The sequence below is a fragment of the Drosophila yakuba genome, chromosome X (genome assembly GCF_016746365.2).
Source record: "Drosophila yakuba strain Tai18E2 chromosome X, Prin_Dyak_Tai18E2_2.1, whole genome shotgun sequence".
NCBI lineage: Eukaryota > Metazoa > Arthropoda > Insecta > Diptera > Drosophilidae > Drosophila > Drosophila yakuba.
The window spans coordinates 14186135-14208758 of record NC_052526.2 but is presented as its reverse complement, the minus strand read 5'-3'; the positions used below and the strand labels follow the sequence as shown (position 1 = coordinate 14208758).

At 39.2% G+C, this 22624-nt stretch overlaps 1 protein-coding gene across 3 annotated transcripts; it reads right to left on the bottom strand.

Moving 5' to 3' along the window:
- Positions 1-742: 742 nt before the first annotated feature.
- On the bottom strand, positions 743-22111 carry LOC6525414. Of its 3 annotated transcripts, none has more exons than XM_039377430.2 (6): positions 21943-22111; positions 5740-7326; positions 5202-5681; positions 4271-5131; positions 3982-4200; positions 743-3908 (listed from the first exon to the last, which is right to left on the bottom strand). In XM_039377430.2, exons 2-6 carry the CDS (start codon positions 7323-7325, stop codon positions 3296-3298), a joined length of 3759 nt encoding a protein of 1252 aa, XP_039233364.1. In that variant the 5' UTR covers position 7326; positions 21943-22111; the 3' UTR covers positions 743-3295. The 3 variants fall into 3 exon arrangements, with proteins under 3 accessions (XP_039233364.1, XP_039233365.1, XP_039233363.1); XM_039377431.2 differs by having other exon boundaries at positions 21947-22111; XM_039377429.2 differs by lacking the exon at positions 21943-22111 and adding an exon at positions 13763-14048.
- Between the last annotated feature and the right edge of the window lie 513 nt (positions 22112-22624).

Below are 22624 nucleotides of genomic sequence, written 5' to 3'. Positions count from 1 at the left end.
ATTTTGCTTGGTATTTCTTAAGTATCTTAATTGATTTACTTTGCTTTTGTATATGTGTTTATATATATTTTGAATTAGATTTCTTTTTTTTTTTTTGCTTGGTTTGGTACAGAGGTGTTAAAGACATAAAAACAGGCGCTAGTTGAAACCTTGGAGGGCAAACAGATTGATCATCCTATTCATCAGAGAGATATACACGTATGTATCTTTATGTATCTGTATGTATCTGTAGGTATCTGCATGTGGGCAAATGTATCTTAATCCCTTCGGTTTGTCGAGTTCGAGATGTTTTGGATACCCTGTAGTCTGTACATTGTGTGTGTTTTGTGAGTGTCCTATCGTTGTATGTTATATTTTTTTCAGGCTAAAGCAAGGCGGGGCTTAAGGATCGAGTTCTTTTAGCTTCAAGCTAACATTTCAACAAACGAATCTATGAAAATTAGCAACAGTGCGTCGTCTAATCAAAGCTCTACTCTGGATTTGGCCCAGGGTTTTAAATTTAATTTATTATTATTTTCTTTTATTTTCAACATCATCTTGGGAGGAGGCAGGCACTTAATATAGTTCAACAGAATCCGATCTCTCTATATAAACCCTATATACTCATTTATGTACAACTATTACAAGCTATATTCACATCTCTGTCGAATAGTAAAATAGAAATTAAGTCGATAATATAAAAACCCACAAAATGATAAAATAATGTAGGATCAAATTAAAACGAAATAAAACACATAGTTGGTAAAGAAAGTATTTCACATTTTGATTGGTGTGTATTTGGTACGCAAAAAAAGTTGTATAATCATATATGTAAGTATATATACCATGAATATATACGGTAATAATAATAATAATAATAATGATGCAATATAATAATTAAAATAGAAGAAAAACACGGTAACAAAACTGCTTAGCTCATCGATTGTTTTTTTGTTTGTTTTTGTTTTTGGGAGATATAAGGTGTATATGGGATATGGGATATAGAAGCTGTGGGATCGGGCAGATAGTTTTCTCCACCTTATCACCGCTAAAGCTTAAGGTTGCATAACAATATTTGTCGTATATGTACTTTGCTATTGCTGTGTGTGTGTGTGTGTGTGTGTGTGTGTGTGTGAGTGTGTAGTTTATATATATATTACTATAGCTACATAGAATTTGTTTAAACTTTAAACTTAAGCGACAACGACAACGACAACAACACGGGCGGCGATTGTCTTTCACTGTGTGTCGTGCGTAGGTTTCTATGAAAAAGGTGTGTATTTTGGTTTTGGTTTTTTTTTATCTTCTTGCTTGTTTTTTAGGACCTTAAGTTAAAGCTAGGTATACAATTATTTTGTTGCTCTCGCTTCTGGTATTTTAGTCACATTCCTTTCCCCAAAAATATGCATCAAGGCAATATTCTTACGCAATAGAACTAAAGAAAAAAACAAAAACCATAATCGTAATCTAAATCTTAATAGTAAGTGTTTGAGGAAACAAAATAGTTTTAACATTGTTTTTCGGTTTTTCTGTTTTTTTTTTTTTGTTTGTTTTTGTTTTCGTTTCTTTTCTGGTTTGTAACAACTAGCAAATTGGTTTCTCTTTGACATCAACATTTAGTTTAGTTTCGTAATTGGTAGTTTAAATATAGTATGTATATAATTTTAATGCGATCTTTGCTTTTGCGTTTTGTTTGCTTTTTTTTTTTTTGCTAAAAAGGTACATGAAGTGTATACACTTAGGGCGTTCTTTGTCAAGTTCTTTCATTCGCTTATTTAATTGTTAATAAGTATTTCTTGGTTTCCACAATATGCCTATGTAAAGATGTGCAGCATCATTTCAACAGCTAAATCCATTCTGTATATACACACCTGGGTAGGGAATTTTTCGCAGGAGGTTCATTCAACTAAAATCGGCTAGCTTACGGTTTGATTCTTGTTAACAAATGTTTAGCATTTCAACTACGTAACCATCTAAATGAAGCTTACAAATAACTCCCTGGCTTAACAACTAAATATCTTTGATTTAACATTTGCTTGAGTGTCGTGTGGGGGGTGAGGGGAGGGAGGGGATTACTGGGCGGGTCAAAATAGGTAGGGGTCTTAACTATACATAGATATATATGTATATATATATATATATTATATGTACTCATGCATTCGTATAACAAAGCAGTTCAAACAATTCAACAGATCTCTCTTTCGTTTTAGCTAAGGACTCAATATATAAGGCGCTAAATGTGTGTTTCTTTGTGGGTTTCTTGCTTGGCTTATCTTAAGTTTTTAATATATAACGCTCCTTCTATATGTATATGTATATATTTTTATATCGCTTGTTTTTAGATCATGTAAGTAGGGTGTTTTTTTTGTTTTTTGGATCTTATAAGTGTAGGAAAAACATTTTCTTGCGGCACAAAAACCGAAATAAAAAAGAATCTTAATTCTGGTTGCTCTTTGTACAAACGTTGCGTTTGTTTTCTACATTTTTTCCGTTTTCTTGCTCTTTTTACAATTTTTTTTTGTTTTGTTTCGTTATTTCGTTTCGTGTTTTCTTTTACTTAGCTACATTCCTACTTAGCTCAATTTGTTGGTGTTTTATGTGTTGTTTTCCTTTGATATAAACCTTGTCACTGATACGCTGGAAAAGTTCACTTCGTTTGTGTCCCTCGTGTCGCGAGTTAAAACAAATAAACTACAGTTTTGTATGTATTAAAAACTAACAACAAATTGTGGGCCCTAAAAAAAAACCAGATGCATTTCCATTATTACTCTGGTTTCGATTTCAAATGGTTGCCATTAAAATTAATTTCGTTTTGCGATTGGTCTGTAAAATATTTGCACAATTTAAAATTACAAGCTAAAATATAAGAAGTCACTTAACAGCTAGGAGTTGTAAGAAATTGCAGCTAGGATGGCTTATAAATCATATAGTATTAGTTAATCAAGTAATAATTAAATGGCCAACAATCAATTGCGGGGCACAGTAAAGTCACAGAAAAAAAAAACCTAAAACATTAGGGCTAAAGTTAAAAAATAATAATCAAAAAAAAAATGGTAGTCAAAAAAAAAACTTGTATAACAAAAACGGAAACAAACAAGAAATTGTAAAAGGTAGAGCAATAAAAAAAAAGCAGAAAATATGGGCTTTCTAAGATTACGAAATTTAGTCTAAATGCTCTGTGATTTGAACAATTTTTGCTTTAGAAAGAGACAACAACAGATCGCAGGGGCGGGAGGGCGTATATTAGGGGCGGGGTTAGGATGGCGATCTTTGGATGGCTGTACTAGGTCCACTTGCCGCCAGCCTGTCGCCATATTCACCGCATCCAGGCGGACTTTCGCTTAAACTTGGTGCGTAATCCCCGCAGTGGTTTCACCTTATTTTTACTTGCCACCGTCGCAGCACTCAAATGCTGTGGCAACAGGCCCGCCGCCACGCCCACCGAGCCTACACCGCCTCCACCGGGCAGACAGTGATTGTTCAGTCCACCCAGATACATACTGGCATTGTGTCCAGCCGTCGAGGAGTACAGATCCTGGTGTATCTGCTGCTGCTGCTGCTGTTGAGCAAGTGCCACATTGGCGGCAGCACTGCTCAATAATGCCATCTTGCTGCCACTGCCGTTGGTGTAGACGGCTTGATTGCTGCCAAATTGCTGGTGGTGATGTTGCTGCTGAAGATGATGCTGCTGCTGCTGCTGTTGCAGCTGCTGTTCCCTGTGCTGCTGCTGGTGCTCCTCCTCCAAACTGTGACTCGAGGCTCGCTTGTGCGGGGATCCATGGCTGCTGCCGCTGCTGCCGTTGCTGTGATAATGCGTGGTGGCTACCGAACCGCACTCCACTATCGAGGAGCCGGATAGCGAGAGTAGGGCGTCCACGCCGTCGCGATGTCGCTGCCGATCGGCCATCTCTTCGGGTGTGATGTTGTGACTGATGAGATAATGTTACAAAAGCCCTTAGTTAGAAACATCAATCATACAGCAAATGCTATGTGAAAACTCACTTCTCCTCACTGCTATCGTAGGCAGCATCCGAGCTGGCGCAGTTGCTATCGGATCCAGCTCCTCCTTGGTTATTCTGACCCTGAGCGACGGCATGCGCCACGCTGGCCAGGGCATTGCCATTGGTCAGTGGCGTGGAGGAGCCACTGTCCGCATTGCTGTTGCCACCCGCCGAATAAGTGTGATCCTCGCTGGGCGAACTCGTTATCACCGGTGCACTTCTGTTGGGCGAGAATAACAAATGTTTAGATAACTAGGATCGAGTCGAAGAGGTATATGTTTATTATTTACCCATTCTGGAAGGGCTCGCTAAAGGCCTTTGGTCCGTGTTTGAGGTAGAGCATCGCCGCCGCCGCATGCACATCGTCCATGCTGTCCGCTCCGCAATCGCGTGCCAATCGCGCGAAATTGATGCCATCGGATGTTCCATTTGCGGTGGAACCAGTACCTCCGCTGCCATTCAAACCCACGAAATTGTACTTGCTGCCACCGTTATTGTTATTATTATTGTGATAATCGCCGGACAGTTCGTCATCGAGGGCATCTTGCAACAGCGGCTGACCGACTGTATCATCGCGTATATTCCGAAAAGCTTTGGACAAATTGGGGAACAGCTTGGGATCGAAGCGGGCATGACTGCCACTGCCACCACCATTGGGGCTATGCGGCCTGGCCGCGTTTGTCGCCTGACTAGCACCATTGGCCAGCACCAGACCGTTGCTTTTGGTGGGCGTGGACAGAGCCACGGCTGCGGCAGCTGCAATTCCAGCACCCGCAGCCACTGGCTGAATCGAGGATACCGCAATACTGCCGCCATCGAGGCTATCGTATGCGGATCCACCACTGGGACTTTTAAGCGAGGGACTGATCTTGTCCACCGCCGAGTTGGGAAAGAAGGGCGAACGATTCAGCGCCTGGATGAGATTCTGGCGCTGCTGTGGCTCCACACGCCACAACGATCCCTTGCCCATGTTGGGCGCCTTCTCCACCTTGACGAAGCTCTTGTTTAGCGAGAGATTGTGGCGCACGCTATTTTTCCAGCCATTGGGTGCCGTCTTAAAGTACGGAAAGTGCTGCACAATCCACGCATAGATCTCTTTAACGGGCAGTGCCTTCTCATTCGAACCCTCAATGGCCATGAAGATCAAGGAACTGCAATTGATTGATAACATTTAAATATAAACTCAATTATCTCATTTTTTGTGTATATATATATAGTCACCTAAAGCTATATGGCGGCTTGTTATTGGTATGCACTAGCGGATCGTATGGCACGTTATTGGGATGTTTTTGCTTTTGCGGCGTATTGTTACCAGCTCCGGCGCCATTCACATTGCTGTTGCCGCTACCATAACCGTTGGCTCCATTTTTGGACACCGAATATTGCGGCGTGCTTGTGTGCATGCGTGAGCTGACCACCAGATCGAATTCCTTTAGCGAATCCTCGTTGTCGTAGCTGGCATAACTATTGGGACTGCGCAGGTTAGCTCCTCCGCCTCCTCCTCCTCCTAGTGATCCATTGTGCACTTGACTCGTTGGCGTCAAATTAGACGGCGGTGGCGAGACGGATAACTGCAGACTACGCGGCTGCAAAGTTGTTGTGGTTGTGCCCGCTGATGTGGTGCTTGTGGCATAATATGTTCCTGGCAACAAAGCCGCTCCGGGTGGCGTCTCCGGTGAGGCAACATGCGCTGGTGTGGAACTGCAAGAGAAGGCGTTAGTTATTGGTTTTTTCAAAAGATTCGGGGATCTGAACTCACAGCACATGCGGCGTGCTGGCCACGTGATTGACGAAGCTATAGCCCGGCGGCAGGGATCCGGCACTGATCAAAGTCGTTGTGGTTACCACAGCCGGTGGCTCCTGGCCATGGAGTATGGCTTGACTGTTGGGTGTGCTGTTGTTGCTGCTGCTGCTGCTGCTGCCGTTGTTGGCAGCCGATGTGGCATAGTTGACCGCCTCGAATACGGTGCTAAAGCTACTGGCCTTGGGCACTGGACTATTGCCACCATTCACAGCCGCTGTCGAGGATCCCGAACCGGATACGGAGCCAGTATTGGAGCTGCTAATCGAGGAATTGTTCGAGGAGGCCGGCGAACTGACCACCGTAACAGTTGAGGCCACGTGACTACTATGATCCATCTGGACGTGCATCTTTTCGCGCAGATACTTCTTGTGCGGATGGTGGGTGGTGGTGTTGCTACTGCTGCTGCTGCTGGTGGTTGGCGAGCTAAGTGCCTGGCTGGCTGCCTTGTAGATGGTTCCTCCGCTGGCTGTTGTACTACCATTGCTGGTCACATAGATCTGTTGCGGTAGCTGCTGTTTGGCGGGCGAGAGTATGGGTTGGCTGGCACTGCTCACCACCACCGGCATATAGCCGTGACCCACCATCGTGGTTCTTGTCGGCGTTGGCAAATAGGTCGTCTGTTGTTGTTGCTGCTGCTGCTGTTGCTGCTGTTGCGGCTGTTGACTGGCTTTGCTGGCCTTGTACTCCACCACGGTGGTGGTGCCACTGGCTCCTTTGTGCACCGTTGTGGTGCTGTACACAGTCGATGCTGCTGGTGACCCACTTGCTGCTCCTCCGGCCGCCTCCTGTTCACTGGTTTCGCTCAGATTAGTGGGTAGCTCCTCTATCAAATCGCTGACTATACACAGATTGCCATTGGTTGCACCGGATGCTACTGTTCCTGTTGCTCCGGCCGTCGCCTTGATAGCCACCGTTGCACCACGTTTTCCCGCCTGTCCGGCTGTTGTGGTCACAATGCCCTTAATTAGATTGGTATCGCTGAGCCAGGACAGCGAGCGCAACTCTCCATCATCTTCAGCTGTTCGCACATTGACCAAAGTCTCGCCGGTACTCGCATCCAGTGGCGCGGCAGCCAGGAGCACTATATTGCCACCGGTGGCAGTCACAGTTCCGGTGCTGCCCGTCGCTGTTGTGGTTGCAGAGCCGTCGTATGCCGTAAAACCACCATTGTGATTGTGTTGCAGAAATACATATTTTGAGGCACTTGCCGGCATGTTGCTATTGCTTGTGGATATAACTGGTGGTATTACAGGTGGTTGAGCTGATGCTGCTGCTGCTGCTGCTACAGATGCTGCTGCTGCTGTTGCAGATGTTGCTGTGGTGTTGGTGGTGCTGGTGCTGTTGCTACTGTTACTGCTGCTGCTATTGGCGGGTTGTTGGGGTTGTGCAATGGTGCGGTATCCATGGGCGGCAGCCACTGTTGCTGCTGCCACCACAGGAGTGGGCGTGGAGGCCACCGCTACTGTGCCGGATTGCAGATGTCCACGCAGTTGGCTCAAATCACGGGTGGTCAGCAACTGTGTGGGATTATCTGTGGACATGCTGCAAGTGAAAAGTAAACAGAAGATTTTTAGTTCAAAGTTCTATTTATTAACCCATTTGCTTTCTAATTCAAGCCATTGTGCAACATCTAATTTAATTTGCATGATTTATGAAACCACAGTTATTGTTTATTACATCATCGGGCAAAGATTTTAGACGCAGAGGCTTGGTCATTTCTCTGAGTCAGAGTTTGCAATTCGCCCAGTTTAACTTTAGGTTAGCCAATCCAAAAATCGTAATTATAATCTGCACTTACAACACAAAAAGATATCGCATATGGTAATAATTATTGCATTGGTACAAGAAACGATTGTGATATTGGGTTCGTCGTAACCCGTTGGTATGACATCAATTACATTCAGACATTTTAGAATGCGATCATCGAGCATTATGAGTGGCTAAAACATCTCAGTTGATTGCCTCATCATTAGGTATGAAATTCCTTTTAGGTTATCCGGCTATTTAAAGCCAAGTTTATATTTTTAGCCCAACACGCTGATGATCTAATGATTGTTTGATGAAATTATCAATTCACTGCACTTTGTACGGTCATCAAATTGACTTTTCGTGAAGTGCGATTGGTGACGAGATATGTAATTATTTATCAGTTTGTTTTTATTGTTATTGAACGTCCTTCGCCATTTTTTATTGCATACTTTACTGGGTATTTTCCCGGGGCACCCGTTCTATAATAATAATAATAATGCCTTTCCTAAAATTTACGCAATCGAAGACATTTTTTATTCTTTTTTGTTGTTACTTCTAATTTACGCGTGTTTGCTTTTTGTGGCATTTTTATGACGCCAACGGGGTTGGCACTTCACCTGCTCTCTTTCTCAAATATTCAACCTGTCTCTCTCTGTTCTCGTAGCCCCCTCTTTTTCTAAATTTGTGTGGAGATTATCTTATCAGTATTTCTGTATGCGGGCGTATATTCCCTTATAGTTTCCACTTATTTTCTTCAGCTTAAAGTTCCCAGTGATTCGAATTGGAATCAATGAGAGTCCAAAGATCAATGATCGATGACCAATCAAAACGAAAGTAATCGAATATTTAATTTGCCACCGGTGAAAATATGTTTATTATATTCCCAAAGATTTCATTTTCAAGGTTCAGAGGTTAAAAAATGTTTTTTTTAATAATTCTAGGATCCATGATCGATCGATAGCCAAAGTAATCGAGTAATGTGTACATCATTTATTCATCCATTCAGTCAGTTGCTCATCACATGCTATTACATCAAAGGCAATTAACTTAAATATTCATTTTGCCCGAGGGGCAACATATATTTGCCGTTGGGCATCGCAAACAGAATGTGCGAATGAGAGGGCGAATAGTTGGTTAAACAGAGAGGGGGCGAGCGGTAAGGGGGAGTGGGGCAGCCAACAAAGTGTATTATTATTTATTGATTTTCATTTGGGGCAGGCACTGCTAGAATAACTACGGAAACTAACGAAAACTCGACAATAGAAATGTCCAAGAAGCAAATTTACTTTTACTAGCTAATACAGTGGGACCGCGTTAAAACGAACGTATCAACTTGTGATACTTCCGGTAATTGCGAAAACTTGCGATAGCCTATCAAAGTGTTATATTTGATTTCTTAATCATATCGAAGTTTGTTTGTTCGAGTGCACACTGTATTTCCTTTTTCTTCTTCTTGCGCTAACCTACCTGATTATTACCCATTGTTTTGCATGTGCAAAACGTATGCCAAGAGGGAAGGCAAAGAGACAACGAGGGGAAGGGGGAGGGAAAGAGAACGAGAACGAGGAGAGGCAGAAAAGTGCGCGCCACAACAAAACCGTAACCGTAAATGCGAAAAACACAACAAACGCGACGAGAACGAAACGCACGGCCAACAAAAACAATAAATACAAAGCTCCGCTGACCTCCAACGCCGACAGCGCAGTCAACGTTGCCGTCATTACACTGACCGCCCAAACAAATAGTACAGCCTGGAATGTATTTATTTTTGTACACGGAAAACAAATGCTTGGAATTTGTGTTCGAGAAGATACGTTCATCAGTTACAGAAAAAATGCTTTAATGCCACAGTAATACACATTTGTTTTAAATCAATTATGAAATTGATTAAATAAGAGTCATTTTAATCTAACTTTAATCATTTCCTGTCAATCTGCTTAAATATTTGTTACTGTGCATAGTCTGGAATTCGTTTATTGTAGCAAAAACGACGCAATTTTTGTTTTCTTTTTTCGAAAGTCTACTCGTTGTCTTGGCAACTTTTTATTTTGTCTTTTTTGTATTGTTTTGTATTTTCTTTTTTGAGCAACAACAAAATAATAACAAGACGCTTACGAATATTTTATTTTGCAGCGTCGCAAGAGAGCGGCAACACATAGAGCGAGAGCAAAACAGCGTGTTTGAGATTAGAAAAGAAGAGAAACGGAGGTGGAGGTGGTGCGTTATTGCCTTTGACATAATTAATTAGCAAATATGGCCGCATGGCGACAACAACAATGAACAAGAACAATAAGAATAAGAGAAGCAACAGCAGTTTTTGGCCAATGCAACACTGGAAAAACTCCATCGCAAAATGCCGATACATATGTTTCCTCTCTCTCTCTTGTTCTCTCTGCCCGGTGAAAGGCTCTCTTTTCCGCTGCTCTCAGTTGGAATTTGTTTATCTCAGCTTTATTGTTGTGTTCGAAAGAGAACAAAAAAGAGAGAAAGCTACGCATTTGATTTTGAGCCGCAGCTACGGTTTGTTATTACAGTGGAACTTTCCTAACGCGAACAGGCAAAACTCGTTTATGAATTTGTATTTTAATTTGATTACTTTGGGACTCAGTTTGTAACAGAACAAACTAAATTTACTCCGAAATCGCTTGTAACTTGCCTTGTTCTTTTATATTTTAGAGCGTGCACTGTAAAAGTTGCGAGATTAGTACTGTGTTCTAGAAACGTCAACGTCACCGTCAACGAAATGGCTCTCTCGCTGCCTTTTTAGCTTTTAGGCTGTGACCTGAAGACCTTTCTCCAGCATGGAGCCGTTTTAAATGTCAACTGAAAAACCCCCCAAATTCATCCACCCACCGACAAAAACAAAAAAAATAGGAAACGGAAAGAAAGAGAACAGGAGAGAGTGCAAGTCTTGCATTTAGGTCTTTTCTTCTGCCAGCCAATTAACAGCAAAAGCCAAAAACAAAATAATCAGTGGTAACTGTACCTGGGCAAACTGCTTGCTAAAAAACAAAAGCCAAAATACAAAAAAAAAAAAAGGAATAGAAAATAGTATAGAAGCAGCCACGCTAATGAAACGCCATGAAGCTACTGAGGAGAACATGATGATGATGACGATGATTACGGTGATGATGATGATGATGATGATGATGATGATGGAGGATGATTCATCCAGATATATGATATATGTGTAGCAAAGTGTGCACAAATGCGGCACACGGATGCTTATGAGCGTGTCAAAAAAATAATCGTAAGGGAGCCACTTAGCAGCGAATAAAACCACTAGCAAGTGGAGTTAAGCCACGACTTGATAGCGAGTCCCAACTCGTTGATACCCATTAAATTAGAAAGAAATACTACGAAAATATGAATATGAATACATATATTCAAGAATTCATAATCCAAATTTCTATGCAATGATTCAATTACATTATCACCCCTCTTAGATTTTAACGAAAGATCAGCGTTTTTCCGCTCAACTTTCCTAACCCACTTTTCCGACTATATAAACCGTTTACGTTTACTCCAATTGATACCCTGCATACGGTTGAAAAATGGTTAAACCTCGTGGAATAATCAGCGTGCGACTGGTTCAATAATAATACACACAAACAAACAAATAATCGAGAGCCAGCATGTTTTGTTTTTTTTGCTGTTGCTGTGAAAATTGTCGCCCAATTGAAATGCCAGTGGGGAAAATGGGGAAAAATCTATGGAAAAATGTTTAATGAGTTGTTTCCTCTTTTAATAAAAGTAATACGAAAAAGAAGAGCGTGAGATAACACAAAAAATAATAATAATGATGCATATATTAAAATATAAATATGTACGTTTGTCAGATGGCACAAAGAGAATGAGTTGCCGGCATTTTCCACTTTATGTACATTTACAATTATCGTTGAATAAAATGTAATGGCAATTGCCTTGATTTACAATGCTTTGTGTTTGTGTTTCATTTGTGTTTAATTATTTTGATTTGTCTTAAATAAAATATACAATAGGCAAATAGGTAAAATTATGGCTACAGCTTTCAAAACATTTCACGTAACAAAGAGCGAGAAAGAGAAAAAGCTTTTGCATACTTCCGGCCATCAACAAGATAGCATACTACTCGTAGAAGGCAAAAAGCTAAATGACAATAACAACAACAACAGAAAGTGTAATAAAAGCGAGGAACGGCGAAAAAGGAAAAGCAGCAGCAGCATTTTTTGAGAGAACTTCTCTCTCTCTCTTTCTTTGTGATATTTGCGTTGCCTCTCTTTCTCTTTCTCTCATTTGATGAAATATAAACAAAAATTTCAGAAATTCATTCAAATAACAGAGAACAAAGGTGAATCAAAAATGTTTTTTAAACAATTACGTAGAGGAAAATGTTTATAAAATATGCTTGCGATTTCGATTTTTTCGGTTGCGTTTGGGTTTTCCAACAGCGATAAGAATTTAAAACTCCAGTATTCAAGAAATTGTATAACTTGCTTGTTAGTTATTCGCATAAACTGCAAGTATCATAAGCACTTATAATATGAAACGCTTTAAAATTAATATGTTGTATTTTTGTTTTCCCACCAATTTTAAGGTCGACACTTCGTTCAAATGCGCTTAAAAACAAGACGGTTTACTTTTATCATCAATATCGTAGAATTTTTCAGAATTTTCTCGATAGACGATGCCAGCAACAGCAACAACAACAAAAGAAGAAAAAATATCAGAATAAATAAAATGGAAAGAAAATAAGAAATGCGATGGCGACAACCACGCGGCGTATACGTAATGCCTGACGTTGTGGCCGCCATGTCTGTGACTCTGCACTGGTGTCGGTAAGTGTGCGTATGTGTGTGTGTGTGTAAGTCACTCTCTCACGCGCTCTCTCGCTCTCCCTCTTTCTTACGCTTTGCCTTGCACATTACGTATACGCCTGGGTCAAATCAACGAAAAGAATAATAAAACACCGACAACAGGGCGTATGAGTTATGAAAAATATGAATTCGTAAGGGAAACTCATTGAAAAACTAAAAGGGTGCATCAAATATAGTGCATGAAAAGTAAAACTTTGAAACTCTGCGCAAGTATGCCGATTTGTATTATATTTTATGCAAATCCACAATCTATAAATACCATCCTAAATACCCATCTAATACCTATAAAAACTAGGCAAACACAAAATTCTTGAAAAAAAATATTGAAACAATACAGTCGAGTGCTTGGAATAAATATAAATAAAAAAGCAACAAATCTGTACAAATTTGGCTAAGTTTTTCTATATACACGTCTGTATTGTATTTGTTTTTGGTTTTTGTATAAACTGAAAAACGCAACAAGGCCGCTAGAAAAGCGCTTTTGGCGTTTATAATTGCTGTTGATCGCTTTTGTTGTTGTCTATTTATTGTTAGCTTATTCGCGTCGTTTTCATAAAACAAAAAAAAAACAAAAACAAATGTCATTGCACGTGTGTGTGCGAGAAAGCGTAAAAGAGAGACAGAGTGGGGACGATAAGAGCATATCTTCTTTTTTTAGTGTTACCTAGTCTGGAGTGTACTCTTTACAAAAAATCTGGCTCCAAAACAAATTACTCATGAGTTTTAATATTACTATCAATTTCGGAAAAGTGCAGTAATCTTTAGTTAAGCGTAATACATTTTCTATACTTTAAAAATAGCCTTTTTGGTTCAATTATGGAGCTTTGACTGTGGAAAAGCAGTTTTAACTGCTTTAAAGGCAAAAGAGAACCACAAGAGAGTGCCAAAGAGAAAGGGCAGCCGGAGAAAGAGTGGGATATAAATGAAATTTCAACGTGGTTTTCGTTTCGTGGGCATTTTTTTTTTATTTTAGTTGTTGTTATTTTTATACATTTAGTGGCTAAGTTTAAGGCATGATTATGAAATCGGAGAATGTATAGAAAATTGGGCATTACGCAAAATAAACGAAATAGCTCAAATGGGGAATCGATGACAAAATGTCAAGTTGTACATTTGATTGGAAAAAACCAATTTAAAATTCAAATTGTAATCTGCGATCCTCCGTCTCTCTTTCACACTCGTTCTCTCTCTCTTTTTGTTTGCCATTCGTATTTCTTATTATTATTTTTGTTTTACTCACACACAAACACCAACCAACAACACACACACACTTTTTTGTTATATTTATTTTATTTTTATGGCCCGCTTTTAAATATTTTGATTTCTTTTATAATGTATTTATATTTAATTTTTGTTGATTCAGTATCACATACCTCCATACAAGGCGTTCTCGCAGCTTCGTTGTCGTTTTATTGCACGCAAAAAAAATAAAATGCTTAAATGTTTAGGAAATTGTTGAAGGTTTCGGCTTCTCCATTTAATGTGCCTCTATATATTTTGTTCGCAAAATTTGTTTATGAAACCAGTAGGTGATTTTTTTGTTTAAAGGTTTTTACAAGATTTTCTCGTTAATCTCGAACCGTAAAGCACGCGAGCAGGCAAACGAATGAAGCGAAGCGGCGGCAACAGCAATTGAAAAACCGACCCCCACCAGCCACACTCCCCAGCACACACACACACCACCACACCCACACGCTCTCTCTCTCTCTCTGGCAAAAATCACACAAAGCTTTCATTGTGTACGAGAGCAAAGAAACGAGAGAGGGAGAGAGAGAGAGAGCCGGCAAAGCGAAAATAAATAAAAATAAATAAAAGCCAAAGCAAAGTCAAAGCGTCGTAAACAAGCTAGTGAGTAGGTACAGTAAAATATATAACTTTAAAGTGAATATAAGTGGATAATAACTCAATTGTTAACCAGTAGATTTCAATTCATATTTGCGCAATTTAATCACACTGTAGTTCCAATTTAGACAAACTTCTAATAAGTCCACGTACTTCTAATACAATATCGATTTCTATTGCCCATTTTCGAGTGCCTACTGTACACCTCTCTATATATTTGCGAGTGTGTTGTGCGTTCGCGCATGACATTGCCATTTATTGAAGTGAGCAGAAACAAATACAAATGCGACAAATAAATGCGAAATAAAACTATACTTTGACAACAAAAACAAATACTTAAATTTGAGGCTTATGGAGGCCAGCTGGCTATCCGTCTCTTTCTGTCTGCAAACAGCCCTTGCCGCTTTCTCCTTCTCCCCCTCTTTGCTTCTCCTTAACATAAACAACTTTTGGCAAGGATCTCGTGGCAACAACAAAAGCCACAGGCAAAATCAAAAACAAGGCACAACAAACAGCTGTTTGGGCTAGGCTTGAAAAATAACTCTTTATCGCTCTTACTTCAATTGGCCCGCTCTCAAACTTCTCTTCGCTGCGCTCTTTGGTTGGCCAAAGTGACTCAGAAAGTCTGTATTTTTATGACAATTCTCTAAATATTTATAAATAAACAAAATGGCAACAGCTAAATGTGTGCTCAACAAAATACGTCATTACTTCTGACTAAATAACTAATTTTATTTTCAATTTACCAAACAAATTTGATGACCTAAGTGACCAATAACCAAATCACGAGTTTAAAAATATTATACGTAACAATCAAAAAAGATGTCATAATTTTCTTCAAATTTATACAATAAGAGAAATCGAATGCTTTTATGAAAAGTCATAGCGTTTTTAAATAACTGCCCATGTTTTGTTCAATTATGAAAATAAGCTCATTAGAAGTACACACATGTACATTAGCAACTTAAACTACCGTCATAATTAAAAGACTCAAAAAACACCGCAAACATTTGTTTATTTTCAAAAAAAAAAAAAAAACTAGCTCAATAGTTGCTTAAACGCATAATTAAATTAATTAATATAACGCCAGCGATTTATCCGCTTGCCAAATTAAAAACAAAAAAAAAAACACACAATCTAAAGCGACACGTGCGACAAAAACTGGGCGAGAAGAGGGTGTGGGAGGAGGGGGAGAAGAGAGCCAAAGAGGTGAGCGATAAAGCAGGAAATACAAGAAGCCGAAACACAAACGCACACACACTAAATAAATTAAGCAAACGCAAATATTCCAATACCAACAACATATCGAATGCAGCAGCACACTGAAAGAAATACATTTTAAGAAATGTTAACCAATTTTGGTATGAAATCTATTAGAAAATCTTTTTATTTGCGCTTTGTTTGCATATAAATTCTCCATAGAACGCGTTCTAAACTCTTTACATGCTTTCATATGACTGAACAATATAAGCAAGTTTCGCTCAGTGTACGCGCTTTGTTTGAGTTGTTTTTAGTTTCGTTGCCGTTTAACCATATTTAATTTTAGCAATAGCAGCGGAAAATTGAACAACGACGACCGCTTATGTATCATCCTATATTTGTTGAAAATATAAATAAATTTATACAACTTTTTCCCCATTCCACGGCGCACGCACAACAACGAAATTGAAAATGAAAACGCCAGGAAAAAAAAAACAAAGCCAAAAACAAGAAGAAGAAGAAAAGAGAAAATCACAGAGCGCGAGCGTTTTTCAAAGAGCATTAAGCGCCAGAAGAAGAAAAGAGCGTAAATACAAATGAAGTTTGCCGGCTTTTTGGGCACGCCAAAAAAAGACGGACACACACAAAAAGCTAAAAAGAAACCAAAGGAATGGGCAACAGAAGACGGTGAAAACTGCAGCAGGAGAGACAACAAAAGAAAGAACTAAATATAAATGTATGCACGTAAGCCAAGTATGTATTCAGATGTACAATAAATAGATGTACATACATACATATGTGTGTGCATGCATCTATGTATCTACAAATCTGCACACAATTGCGGTTATTTTACTGGCTACTTAATCGGTACTTTGTAAACTCCTTACTAATAGTTATAATATAACAAACGTTAAGAGAACTGCATAAACTTTTTTTATGCAATATATCGCACATACGTAGTGATGCCATTTCTACATTTTTGAATAAAATATGAATATAAATATTTCTTTTACTTTAATTTAAGTGCTAAATTTTTGATATCCTATTCAAAACATTGGTTAATATAAGCTTTATTTTATTTTTAATAATAGTTCGATTTAAGTGGTGCAGTATCGAAAGTATTTGCAATGTCTTTACATCTATGTACATACATTTATGCAGGCATGTTGCTAGTACATTTTGTTTGCTGTTTTGTCGCTTTGGCATTTGCATACATAGGTCTTTTTCGCTGTTGCCAGGCCAACTTACAGTCCCCGATAATCCCCACAAAAATACAGCAACAAATACATCAAGAAAACAAAAAAAAAAATAAAACAACCTCGATCATCTGAGACGACGAATTACGAACGCTACCTTTTCGACTGACAATTTCGATTTTATTCAGCTCGATTTTACTCGACTTTTTTTTGGTCGACGAAAAATTTCAATTTCAATTGATTTCGTCGTCGTCGCTCAACCAAAATAAACCCATCATGTGTTCTTTTTGGCTTTTCCTCGTGCACATCTGCATTTCACCGTCTGCTGTTTAGTTGAGTTTATTTTTACTAGTTTTCTATAATTTGCTTCTTTTTTTTTTTATTCTTTGTTTTTGCTCGAAGCAATTACACAAGGCGTCGCCTTTGCAAGAACAACAAATTGGGTCAACCGCAATTAATACAACTAAATATAGCCAAAGCGCACATTTCCCTCGCGAAAAAAAGAGCACAACAAAAAAAAAAAAAAGCACAAATATAATAATAAAATGAAAAGCAATATGTGTGCATACAACAAAACAAAAGGAGGCAAAAATAATAATGAATAATGAGTGTGTTCAGTGTTGACAGAGCAAAAGTTGTTTACCCTTTTGTGGGCAGCGGGCGAAAACGTTCTCACATAAAAAAGCAAAATACAAAAAACATAAAAAAAAAAAAAAATAAATAGAAGAAAAACCAGCAATTGCTGATAACAGCGAGAACGTTGTGCATCGGTGGCGTATACGTGATGTGGCTAAATAAGGGAGCATACTTGTCCACTAACTAAAATCTGAATCTGAATGCCACAAATGCATTTCACGCAGTCCACCAAAGTGTCGCCAGCCATGTATAACACATACATACATATGTATATATCAGCAAATGGTCGAAAATTGATTGAAATCCACATTTCTAAGCATCGCAAACTACAGTAAGCACTCCATAACACGGCACACGGCCCCTTTTCAAGTGAATGCTGTGTATCAGCAAACTATCAACGTCATTATTTGGCATTTTCAAATCCACTCGACCCAGCATCGTTGCGTTTCAAGCGAGTGCTCACTGTAAGCGATCAGTGCGTGCTGGCAAATGGTTAGCAATGGGATGAAAACTTTTGACAAACACTGCGCTCGTTTGTTTGTTTGTTTGGCACGCTCGTACAGTGGGCATCAGGCACATGCACAGGCACAGGCACAGTGGGATGCCCTTCAATCAACCAACTTAAACCAATTGACACAGACTCGTACGTTAAACGTTTCCCACTAATTAGCACATTCGTTGATGTTGAAGAGTTGGCGAGCAGAAAAAATACATACAATAAGAAATAAAAAAAAAAAGAAAACTAATATAGAGTACGAACGAAGCCACGTTATTTTTTCGTTAAACATTTGGTTAAATAGATGGATTGATAATTGAATGGAAATAGGAGCAAGTTGGAGCCGTTGGCATTACGTATTCGTACTGTTGGCTAACAATTATTAAAGTTGTATTATTTTCTCCTATACATATTAATTTGCATACTGCATTTGCTCAGCATTGAGTGAAAAACGAACATGTGAACCATGTGCTAACAGCTGGGAAAACATTCCATATAAGTCTGAATGGGCGGAGAGTGGGAAACAGGTGTATTCTAAACAATTACAAATGGAAAATATGTATGCTCCCTCGAGTTGAAAATGAAAACGAGAAATATATGATGTATGTATGCATGTATATCGCTGCAAAGTGAAATCTAAAAACCAATTATGAGTCTTAATTGTAGTTCGCATAATAAGGCATTATTCATCCTAAAAATATGCCACTAGTGATTGCTTTAGGAACTTGACTTATAAAATTATTTGCTCGACCTCCATATATTTTCTTGAAATCTGCTAGTTTCCCGCAAATCCTTGTTAATAATAACCATTGATACATTTATATAAATTAACGTGTTGCTAACGTGCTTTTGACCTGCTATTTCCGCTGCATCTATTTTAAATCCGATTGTAATTGCAATTCGAATTCCAATTCTAATTTGGATGCAGATGCGTTTGCTCTATTTTCTCCGCCTTGGCTGTTGTATAACAAACGACGACGAAACAACAAAGTTGTCGTCTCCTGTTGCTACTTTTAAGTGTTTTTTTTTGTGTTTTAGTTTATTTTTTGTTTGCATTTTGCGCACTATTGCCGCCGCTTAGTTGTTGTTTTTTAATAGTCGCTATATCTTATCGCGCTAGCAACTTGGTTGTGAGTGTGTTGGCACAGCTCTCGTGGCACGTGTGTGCGTTTTAGTTGAACACACCAGCACACACTCTCCCACACACACACACACGCACTGTACGTACATAATTATTTTCATTTTTTATGTAATCAACAAACAGAAACGCCTCAGCCTCAGTTTGCCTTCTATGCTGAGGTTCTCAAAAAAAGCACACCACACGCCTTTACAGCAGCGGTCAGGTGCACAGCTCGCAAGCAGCTCAAATATATCATCTTATTCAAATCTCTTAGTTATATTAATTTAGTGCAAATACACTTTACAAAAGCATTTCATACAAAAGTTCTACAAGAACTAAGAATTTGTATGTGGTTGTCACACCAACAAGAAATGTTTATTATTTTGAAAAGCCTATTTAAATTGTTAAACGAGGAACAAATACAATTTTTTTTTAATACCTTTGCCCTAATTATCATTAAAAACTGGAATGAAGTTACATACATGAGAAGAACAAAAATACACGAGGTGAAATCAAAAGAGAAGGAGCCACTATGGCAGCACGAGTTTTTTGTTTTTTTTGGCTTTATTGTTGTTTTTGGGTGGTGCGCGTCTTGCGTGCCGACGACAACCACCCACAAAAACCACCCACTTGCCGCCCCCGAAACGTCGGAAATGTTACGGCCGATATTCAATTAGTTTTTAATCCCGCCCAGCGTCAAGGAATTTCAATTTCCAATTGGTTTTTAAGTCGGAAATTACCGCTACACGCATACACGCAACCAAAAACAAAAAACCAAAAAAGAAAAACTACAACAATCGGTAGGAGAAACAATAAACAATACACACAACGCCAAGAGCTTTGAAAGTCTGAAGTATTCATTGGATTTTCTTGAATGCTCGTTGCATAATCGCCCTGCAATTAGCACAGCGTGTGCCTATGAACCCTAAATCCAAACTTAAAGCTACTATTTCCACGTGATCTTCGCAATCTGCATAAGTGCTAGCGGAGTGTTTCGTCACTTCTCTCTATCGATGATATACAACTGAATTTTACAAACTATAGAAGACGGTTAACTATCAGGAAAAAAAGAAAAAAAAAATTGAAAATGAAAATGGAAAAAAAGAAGGCAGGCAATGGCGAGGTCGCTTTATCAAGACACGACGCTATATGCTATATATGCTATATAGCACCACTAGCAACAACAAATTAGCGTCTCGGTCAGATAGAGAAAGGCAGCGAGACAGGGAGAGCAGCAGGCAGGCAGGCAGGGAGAGAGAAAGAGAGTGAGTGACTGAGTGAGTGAGTGAATGGCAGGGAGAGAGAGAGGGCAGAAGAGGAGAGCGAGGAGCAGCAACAAATCACACGATCGCTAACTCACACATGAAATATGCAAGAGCAATAACAACAACGACGCCAAAATAAAACCAGTAACGCGTATTGTCAATCAAACGAAGCATACCCTGCATAGAAACCAATCGCGATCATCATCATCATCCTCACTTTGTAACTGCTAAAACTTCCAAATTCGTGCTAGCATATTATGTAAACGACTACCAATCGTTGTGAATACTTGAACATCTTTGTATTTGCATTTGATGTATGCAAATTACAAGTGAACATGGCGTTATCTGCCTAATATACCCACATGGGCCATCAAATACAGGGCATAATCAACGACAAAGCGTTGTCGATATTCTGCGCCTCGTTTCTCTGCCAGAACATTTTCTTGCTGACGCAGCGGCGACGCACACCCCCTCCCCTACCCACCCATTACCCCAACCCCCTCTCCACACACACACACACACCACGCTCGTGTGTAGATTTGTGTGTGCATGTAAGGGTAACAGGCCAACGCGAAACCGAGAAAAAAGTGACAACAAACCAAAGTGGATTACAGTGGAAAATCATTAAAGCCACAAAAAAAACGTTTTATTCAAATAACAAACAGATAACACTAAATACTTCTAATTTATATACAAATCTTAAATCAGTGATTCCAAAAGCTCTGTACACGAGATCTTACAAAATTGAACTTTTAGTTCATCATAGTTAGGTCCACCAGTAGCTGGTGTAAATTGTAAAGCGCAAACATTCACTTTTCGGGGTAGAATGGGCTTAGGTAAAAGGGTCTCAAACATTCGGCATGGGATTTGCATTAGAATTGAAGTCGAAGAGGGGAAAATAACCCAGATTTTGATTGATATGCGTTCCTTGCACGAGTGTGTGTGTGCGAGTGTGCTTATATAAAAGGCCAACAGGTGGCGACGATTTAATTTGAAAATGATTGATAGAGACGATCTCAAAGACTCAAAATTTGCGGCTTAACTAGAGTTTACATTATTTTCAATTTCTGAACATTCCAATTAGAAATGGAAAGTTTATCAAAAATTGCAGTGACATTTTTAAAAGCATCGTTTTGACATTTCAATTCATCTATTCGGTCTAAAAATAATATCAAATTGAATTTGTTTTCCTTCTGTGTGTGCAGTAGTTTGAAAAATATTGTGTGTAACTAGCGATTGTGGTTTGGATTATTTTAATTTTTCATGCGGGTGCCCCGCCCCTTTTTTTCAGTAGAAACGCCCCTATCCTTTTTTGTTTTGAGGGATCATTGATAATTTCGCTTGCTTCCAGTTTCCAATTTTCCCGTTTTCCAAGCGGGGGGCGTGAAAAGAAGTGGAAATAACAGAAGCAGCAGCAGCAACAACAACATAGCGGGGGACACACACGCACATTTGGTGACACACAAACACACACGCACACCGCACACACACATACGATGGGCAGCACTAAAAATATTCCTACAACATTTGCTGTTTTACCACGTTGTTTGAGCTTTTTGTTGTTTTAGTTTTGCTTTATGTGTTGTTGCTGCTTTCCCTGTTATTTTTCTGTTATTTTTTTGGCACTCACTGTTTCTTTTTTTGTTGGCTTTGCAGCGCACTCTCTCTTTTTCTTTTTGCGAATCTCTGTTTCTTTTTTTTACTGGCGGCACTTGCAATTTTTGTATTGGATTATGGTATTAATTATCACAAATTAATTAAACACAAATACACTTGTAAAAAAAAATATTTGGCATACCTACTGAATTATTTTTGGTTCATCAACGGCTTTGCTTGCTTTGTTTTGGAGTCTTTACTTTTCTCTTTTTTTTGCTGATGTTTACTTATTGCAGCTTATTGTTTAAGGGGGTTTCTTCTTTTTTGTAAATACATTTACGTTTCTACGTCCGCTGCGCTGAAAGGCAAAAAAATGAATGCGGCGGCGAACGCGAGAACGTCAACCAGACAAGCAGCGCAGTCGGCGGTGCCGTCAGCTGAGGCAGAACAACAACAACATTGAAAAGCGTAAAAGAAAAAACAAATAAAACAAAAACACACACAGTTGTTCGATTACTTTTCAGTCGAAAAATATTTCGTGTGGAAAACTTAAATCTGGCATTGCTGATATTCCAGCTGCCGTATTAGCATAAGGCTCAAACGGCTAATTGATTGAAATGGTTGCAATTTGTTGATTTTGATTTGTTTCTGAAACTCTGCAATGGAACGGAAAACACATGGCATCAAAGAGAGCGGTGCTCTCTTGCGCTCTGTGTAAGGCAAAGAGCGCATTGAGCGCGTGGCAAACACATGGTTTTTGTTGTTGCCAAAACGTAGAAGTAGCAAAAGAAGAAGACGCAGCGCTTACAGTTACCTCGCGTTGTTGTTCTTGCACAGTGGAACATATTAAGGGAAGAAAGGCGATAATAATTCAACAAAATAAA